General features: G+C 34.9%; 1 protein-coding gene across 1 annotated transcript in view; it reads left to right on the forward strand.

Annotated features, from left to right (window-relative positions):
• The window catches only part of LOC105560018 (putative acyl-activating enzyme 19), a 10,966-nt gene extending 2,686 nt beyond the window's left edge, over positions 1 to 8,280 (forward strand). Inside the window, exons 2-10 of the mRNA XM_012008743.1 lie at positions 2,589 to 2,771; positions 2,927 to 3,202; positions 4,076 to 4,231; positions 4,538 to 4,764; positions 5,642 to 5,704; positions 6,495 to 6,705; positions 6,914 to 7,081; positions 7,260 to 7,456; positions 7,970 to 8,280. Of these exons, the coding sequence (XP_011864133.1) occupies positions 2,642 to 2,771; positions 2,927 to 3,202; positions 4,076 to 4,231; positions 4,538 to 4,764; positions 5,642 to 5,704; positions 6,495 to 6,705; positions 6,914 to 7,081; positions 7,260 to 7,456; positions 7,970 to 8,173 (1,632 nt within the window). The 5' untranslated portion in view covers positions 2,589 to 2,641 and the 3' untranslated portion in view covers positions 8,174 to 8,280. The remainder of the gene's footprint in view (positions 1 to 2,588; positions 2,772 to 2,926; positions 3,203 to 4,075; positions 4,232 to 4,537; positions 4,765 to 5,641; positions 5,705 to 6,494; positions 6,706 to 6,913; positions 7,082 to 7,259; positions 7,457 to 7,969) is intronic.
• Positions 8,281 to 8,719: the final 439 nt, after the last annotated feature.

Below are 8,719 nucleotides of genomic sequence, written 5' to 3' on the forward strand. Positions count from 1 at the left end.
AATCAGATTATTAATTTTAAAATGTTATTTAAAAAGCATTGAATAAAATCAAATTTAAAAATTAACGTAAATCGAAAGTCCCTGTCGGAGATTGAGGAAATTATTTTCGCTCCATCAAAATCATCAAGAATTACTCAACAATCATTGAGACACTTACGGAATAACAATGAGTTTAATTATCGTAACCTCGTCGTCAAGAAAGTCAGATTATCAGTTTAAAAATATTATTTAAAAAGTATTAAATAGAATCAAATTTAAAAATCAACGTAAATCGAAAGTCCCTGTCAGAGATTGAGGAAATTATTTTCGCTCCACCAAAATCATGAAAAATTACTCAACAATTATTAAGACACTCGCGGGATAAACAATGAGTTTAATTATCGTAACTTCGTCGTCAAGAAAGTCAGATTATCAGTTTGAAAATATTATTTAAAAGGTATTGAATAATGGCGTCTCGATATATTGTGATTAAACGGGTCGCTATTTCCTCCGTTTCTTACAATGTTTGAGTTTTATTGACAGTATTGAATATATTATAAGTGCGACATGAATATCGCACGCACTTCGACGTGTGCACGGAGCAACCTTCCTCTATATGTGAATTTCTTTTTCCTTTTATCGAGCCAAGGCGAGGTGGAATTCCGACGATTCCTTTTTTCCTTCCGCTGACAACACTATCGTGATACGCTTCCACGTGTAAAGAAACAGATGTTTCATATCTCAAAGTTTTCTAGTGCGCTTTAATGCCGCGATATATTTCAGGAATGCGACTACTCCTTTTTTTTATCGTAAATGTGTTAATAATGCATGTCTTGCATTTTTATTCCGCGAATACCCTGCCATTATTATCGCGCTGCCGTTTCTGCGGGAATGTTAACTATCTGATTAATCCAATTAATCTTTAATACGAGCTCGGTAATTGAATGTGCAAACTTTAATGGTACAAAACTCAAATAGACATTGTTGAAGCACATTAGAGCCTATTAATTGAGAGCAAAATTGTCCCGATTACTTTTATATTATTACTGCAAAGAAATTATAAGTATTAATTATTTATTAAGGATAACGACTGGGGCAACCATTGAGTTATTCATTGAGTAAAGATAGATTTATCCAATAGTTTTAACCAATTACTGGCAGCCTCGCTTAAATTTTCAAGATCATTAGGGTCGTTTATCTTACAACAAATGTCTGCTTTTCAGTGCTATATCACCTTGATATCGGCAATTATTTTAGAGCGAATGGATTCGCGGCTATGTATTATAACTTGTCCACCAAAGAGCTGCCCTGGGATTAAGGGCCTTTGGTTTCTTTAGATTTTTCTCTATAGCGACATCTTAGGAAATAATAAGTAGAATGATTTCCCGTCTTCAACAACAGGCAGATATAGAAACAGACATTTTTGCATCCCTAAATAAACCGCTAAATATAAGATAATTTTCGGGAATGTTTTTTAAAGAAACGGTTCAACAGATTTATTTGAATTTTTTTAGTGCACTTTGTACTACATTTGAAACATACAAAACTATTTCTTTTATTTAAAAATCCTTTTCTCCCTTGGAGCCGAAGAATCAAATTCTCTATAGTGACCGCGTTCAAATTAATAATCGGCGTGCAGCGTAGAGCCTTCTGGTTTTATTCCAGACCAAGAAATGAAAGTAATTCACTTTTTTAATAATATTACAGTGTAATATTATTATTATGCAAAAAAAATTGATTTTTTTGACCCGTTACATGAGTCTCCCTCCTCAAACAATGCAGTCTTACGTAATACATAATAATTGTGCATATGTAAAAAAACATCGTTCAAATAGAGATTGTTAGTAAAATTGATTTATTGAGCATTGCACTAAGAAAATAATTTTTTTCCAAAATAAAGTAACGATATTTCGACATCGATTTCATATCGAATTTCTTTACACACTTCTTATACAAATCTTATCACAAAGATTATTGCTTGTGCAAAATACCAAGAATTTATATAAAGTACTCGTAATTAATTAATCTACGATAATAAAAGAAATGCCATACAGACAGAATTTTCTCTTAAAGTTGATCCTGAAAATTTTATAATCGTGAGACAACACGTCATTTTAAAGAACTTTATGAGATTTTTGAAATTTGAACTTTTGAAATTTTGCCATACATTTTATTAGTAAAATATGTACAAAGTCTAATTACTAGTGAAATGTGTGGTAAAATTTCAAAAACTCTCAGAAAATTCTTTAAAATGCCGTGTTGTTCCACGATTATAAAATTTTCAGGATAAATTTTACAAGAAAATTCTCTCCTGTCGAAACGCGGAGAGAAACGATAGTCCAGTGAGAAACGGCATGCGTATTTTTGTAAAACAATAACTAATTATTTTTGCTTTCACAATAACATAATATAAATAGTAAAAATTCACAAACAATTAATTATACGTTTATTCGAAAATAATCGGTTCTTATTTTATCTTATCGTCTACACTGTGAAACTTTCAAGGAGCAAGATTTTGCCCTCTAAAGTATTAAAATGTGTCTATCTATTATCTATAAATTTGTTAACAAATATATGTTTATTAATTTTTATTCCAAATTGAATTTCAGATTTTTGCTAGTCGCACGAAGCAAGGAGTCACAATTTCCGCGGACATTTGAAAATGGGTACTTTGCAGCAGCAATCGATTTTAAAAGGTCAGACGGAAAGGAACCGGGAGAAAGATTTAGTGCATGAATTATTCAGTCGTGCGGCAAAGGCCCTTCCAAGTCAAACCGCGATATATTACGAAGGTAAGGCTTTGCTACTTGAAATAAAATGTACCAGAAATCACACGGCGAAAGTGGTCGAACGTGATTTTTGACAATTTACCTAACCAGCTGTTATAAATAATGTGGGCGTGTCGAAAGAAAATCTACACCGAAACATTGTTGGAAACCCAATATAGATGACGCCGGCCGGGAATACGAATTGTCTTTCAAAGAACTGGACGACATCACGAATCAGTTGGCGCGAGCTTTACGAAAGTACGAGAAGATTGAAGCAACTTCTCAGTCATTAATAGCTGTCTGCATGAAGCCGACGCATCGGCTCCCAACTGTATTACTTGCTATACTGAAAGCGGGAATGGCGTATCTGCCATTGGACGCGGAATTTCCGATGTCTAGAGTGAAACACATTCTCGAGGAAGCGCAGCCATTACTGGTAATGGTCGAAGAAGGAGGTACACATCCTTTCTCTTACATACAAATGGTATAAAATTAATGTCGTAAAAAATTTTAGACCGTTCGATCTCTACATTTAATGTTATATAATTTTCTATTTCAGCCTTTTATTATTTGTCTATTTCTTATTCCAACTTTATTGTTTATGCACTTTTAGCGCTAGATTTGTCTGAAAGATAGAAGAATCAATTAAACGAGTGTTCCAATGTTTCCACAATACTGTAATAATTTTCGTTAATTTCTAAGATGAAATATTAGCAGTAATTTTCATCTCTGATTAATCTCAGGATTCTATAATGAAAATGTCATTTCGACAGTAATCAAGACATTATTTTCATTTCATTTACATTGACTTCAATTTGTACGAGATTACTAAAATTTCGCACACAAAATCTCACAATCTCATTATATAAAGATATTTTAACGTTGCGGTGAATTAAATCAAAACTGATGCTATCAAACTTACACGCCACTAATTTGAGCGTAGCATGAGATAAAACATTCGATAATCGTAAGATATCCACGCAATGATTCTTTCTTACCACAATTATGGGTTTTTTCCGCGCAAGGTCGTGTATATACATAGATCTATTAACAACCTAGTTCTTGCTAACGAGATGAATTGTATTACTTTGACAGAGAATGGTGGATCGTTTCAAAATAATTTGCAGAACGCGGATAGATTTTATTATTCCCTCGGCTATAAATAAACAGCCTTCAGCTGTAAATAAATGCGCGAAAGAACCTTGGGTTTTTTACGCTTCATTTTTTACTGGACTTACTTAATTGAAGATGACAGAATTAATATTTCTTCCGCTTCCATTTATCTCCTCCGTGCGAACAATCGAGTGAAATTGTGGTTCCGTTTCCAGCGGATTTGTCAATTTACGACGGGGCCTCGGCGGTAACGTACGAACAACTTTTAGAAGAGGCTAAACAGGAACAAAGAGGTGCATTGCAAACTAAGGAAGGTTCGAATCAACTTGCTATTGTTCTTTACACTTCCGGAAGTACAGGAGTTCCCAAAGGTAACAGCACATTTTGCATCAATTACATAGCACAACGTGTAATAGAAAGTACACTTTAACTTGTACGCGCTCGTTTTCATTCGTCACAAATTGAGGCTATTTAATTTGACAACACCGTATTCTCATTTTTTTACAATGTTCACGTATGGCAAATAAAAGCTGTATTTCTGTTGTGAAAGGATATTAGTTCTGGTTTAACTTGTAGAAAAATTAAGCTAAAAGAGCAACTTAGGAATTTGTAGTCGATAGAAGAGTAAAACTTGAGAAAACAGTTGTTTGAAAATATGCACATTTAACTTTTTAAAGGGGTCCTCATACCGCACGCTACTCTACTGAATCGTCTACAATGGCAGTGGAGGGAACTCCCGTACGCCGATGATGAGAAACGATGTGTTTTCAAAACCTCCCTCACTTTCGTCGATAGCGTTCCCGAAATTTGGGGGCCTCTTTTGCAAAGTCGTGCCCTAGTCATTGTCCCGAAAAGCGTGACTAAAGACCCGGAGAAGTTTATACCGCTCTTAGAAAAACATCAGGTAAAAACTCATTTACCGTGCATGATTGTAAAAATATTTTAGAAATGTAAAAAGCTTTGATATTTGTTAAGGAGATTATTATAAGTAGAAAACTTTTTGTTTTTACAATCAATGGTACAAAGATACGATTGGTTACTATAATTTTAACATGATACAATTGATAAAAAATTCCAATAGTTTCAAAGTAAACTAAACGAATATTGGCTGAAAAATTTTCAATAAAGTTGTCTAGAAACTTTACGGAATCTTCTGCCATCTGTTGCCTAATGTAATATTCGAGTCACGTGGATCACGTACGCGCAGTGTTGTGCATAGATGATTTTAAAATTAGCTAGATAAAGATAAGATAAAAATATATAAATTTATCTTAGATAAGATAAAGATGATTTCGTTTTTAATATATCTAGATAAAAGATAAAATCATATGATGATTTATCTAGATAATTTGCAGATAATATTTTTAAGACTTTATGTAAACACAGTAGAAAAAGTTATTTAAAAAATTATAGAAAAATTTAAATTATAAAGGAGGATATAGAATATATTCAGGTTAAGTTATATGACACACACATAAATGCATGGTCCACAACGCCATCCATATTTAAATAGTGTAACTGTTAAGTATTTTTGTGGCTAACCTTATGTGGCCCTAAACCAAATTATCTGTACGTTATCATAGATAATTTAGTAAAAATAACACTTTCTTTCATCTAAGGTGCAGATATAGATAATACTTATTTTTATTATCTATATAAAGATAAGATATCGCTAAAATTTCATCTAGATAATCATCTATATAATTTTATTTAGATAACAGCAAACACTGCGAACGCGTGATACAATTTTATGACAGAAGGAACAATCGTTTATGTTTCAGATACAACGTTTAGTCCTTGTGCCATCGTTGCTGCATTCATTGCTCATGTATCTAGGCTTGCGAGTGAGTATGCAAAGTTATATTCCACGTGTAAGTTATTGCCTTAACAAGACAGGCGAACCTGTTATTATTACGTAAATTTCTTGGGAATTTTAATCTTGATTTTACGCAATATTACACGAAAGGTTGAGAATAACGTGCTTTCCCTTTAGTCCCTGACCATTAAAATTGTTGTTAATATCTCATAACGATGAGAATAATTCACCGTACGTGAAACGTAATCGACGATAAGACGTAAGACGTAGTGATGCTTTTCCTTTAACGCTCGCGCGAAGATCTCGAATAGCCTTGTACTTTTAGCATTTCAATATTAGCTCGAAAACGTTAGATACTTTACTCGTCACGCTCAAGCAAAATGCAGAATGCGTGTGCGAACTGATACACATAATACGCTTTCACGATTCGGTGACTTCCAAACTGACGTGTCTTAATTGAGGTTTCGTCACATATCAGTCTATTAAATTGCTCGTAAATTAACGCAACGCGGATTACAAGCACTCGATTAAATATGTAATTAGCGAAAGTCACGCTGTCGGGATATCCGTTAACAAGGATAATTAATAATTAATAGACCGCGCTTATTATGCTAAACGGCTTGGACAATTTTTACAACGTTATCTTTACACTCCATCCTTCTTCGGTTACATTGAAACGTGACGTGTGAGCATAATTTTTGTACAATGTTACCGCAACTCGCGTCACCCGAGACACCGTTGTAATTTATGCGATAAGAATACGCGCCGCTTTGCCAACACCTTGGATTTAATATGCGGCCTGTCGTCGCTCTGCGCAGGATAACGACAGCGTACTCGATCGCTTGAAACTCTGGATCTGCTCCGGGGAGACTTTGTCGGTCGCGCTGGCCGACCAATTTCTCGCCACGTTCGACAACAAGGGCAAGATATTGGCTAATTTCTACGGTAGCACGGAAGTCATGGGCGACGTTACGTATTACCTATTAAGCAAACGGGCGCAATTGCAGGGGATGGAGAAAGTGCCAATCGGTAAGACTAATGAAATAATGAAGCTAAACATGTGCTACGAAAAACCGAGATGATAAAATAGTTGACGAGACGACAACGCGAGAGAAGCACGTCGGCATTTATTAATTAATTCTAAGCTAATAAACTAAAAAAACTTTGTCCATTTCAGTGAAATAATATTATCAATAAATGAACAACATTTACGTGGCTCGCCGTGTCTTTGTTGCAGGAAAGCCGGTCGACAACTGCATAATTTATCTCGTGAATAAGGACATGCGATTGATCCCCCAAGGAGAAGTCGGAGAGCTGATCGTGGCCGGAAGGAACCTCGCCGCGGGTTATATACGCGGACGAGACGCACGTAAATTTTTGGACAATCCTCACGCCATTGATCCAGGTGAGAAAAGAAAATAGCGTAACAAGTAAGATCGACTGCCACGTCTCTCCAACTTGAAGGATTCACCGCGACGCGTAAATCCTTCCCTAATCTCGGTTTCTCTTGCGAGCAAGAACGTCACGAGTATTTTTAGAGTAACGACTTTATTACGCATTTAAAAGTGCGTTGATGTCCGCAGAATATTCGAGGATCTTCCGCACGGGCGACTACGCTAAAATTGTCAAAGGGTCGATAATTTTCGAAGGACGAGTGGATTCGCAGATAAAAATTAGGGGCCACCGAGTCGACCTCACGGAAGTCGAAAAGGTGGTCGCCAGGATACCCAATATTGACAAGGTCGTCGTACTGTGTCACAAACCCGGCGAACTGTCGCAGGTAAATTATTTCAATATACCTAATTATGTCAAAATTCACGAAACATAATTATTTGAAAATCTCCCCTCAATACCTAAACGCCTTATTGTTAGAGAGCTGATCATATATCAGTCTTCCCGGTCGCTTTAAAATTACAAAGCAATCTTTAATATTTTTAGTTCCTCGTAAGCCAGGATTTATGTGTGTGTGTGTGTGTGTGTGTGTGTGTGTGTGTGTGTGTGTGTGTGAAAGTAGACAAAGAAAAAATCAAAGTAATTTATCAATTGATTATCGATGCTTCAAAAATTGAATAGCTTCTTCTACTGAACAAACTGTTCTACCGCTACAGTTTCATGATATTTGAAAACGTTTCGTCGACAACTTGCATTGTCCGTGCATTCTACAGATATCAATATAGAGGCATCTTATGCATATAAGTTACTGAAGGCACCAATATTAAAAATGATTATAAAAGATGAATCGATATCCCGATTTAGTATATTAATTTGCGCATGAATAATTCTGCATTTTCAGGCATTAATAGCTTTCGTTACCATCGCGAATGGCTCGATCCTACCGAGCTTGGAAATAGAAAATTTTCTTCAGAGGACACTACCGCTGTATATGTTGCCACAAATTTTTATTGTCGACCACATACCACTTCTAACCAATGGAAAAACAGATCGACAGACATTGCTGAGGAAATACGAATCGTCTTGCTCTAATGACGGTATGTGAAATTATTGATTTTAAATCATTCCATCAAGTGAAATGACACGTACACATCGCGACACCACTTTGAGACATTAAGTAACACGTTGAAATATTAATTACTTTATTAGTTTTATCTTTTCGTTTTAAAATGTAACTCTGTAACATGTAACTCTTATCTCTTACATAATAATTGAGACTTGTGAGTTGCAAGACTATGTAAAGCTACGAAACTATGTTGCTAATCTGTTAAGAAATCAATTTATGAATATTTATTACTTTCCTTTCTATTTTAACACGTATCGCTCCACACGTCTCGCGTGAGATCATAATAGACTAATCGTTCTAATCTTTTCTATGATGTAAGTTAATAGCGAATGTAAAATCGAAAGGAATTCATTTGGTTTCGTATCTAATTTTTTACTGAGTAATAAATTTTTCATTAAGTTCTTATTAAATTCCGTGCATTATCTAAGCAACGATTGCTCCAAAAAGATTTTTCCTTGTTAAGAATAAATTAAAAAATTACAATCTTTTTCGCAAAAACTACCCGTGAAAAAAAAATTAATATAA

Source organism: Vollenhovia emeryi, unplaced genomic scaffold (assembly GCF_000949405.1).
Source record: "Vollenhovia emeryi isolate VEMERY1.0 unplaced genomic scaffold, V.emery_V1.0 DF939245.1, whole genome shotgun sequence".
Classification (NCBI taxonomy): domain Eukaryota; kingdom Metazoa; phylum Arthropoda; class Insecta; order Hymenoptera; family Formicidae; genus Vollenhovia; species Vollenhovia emeryi.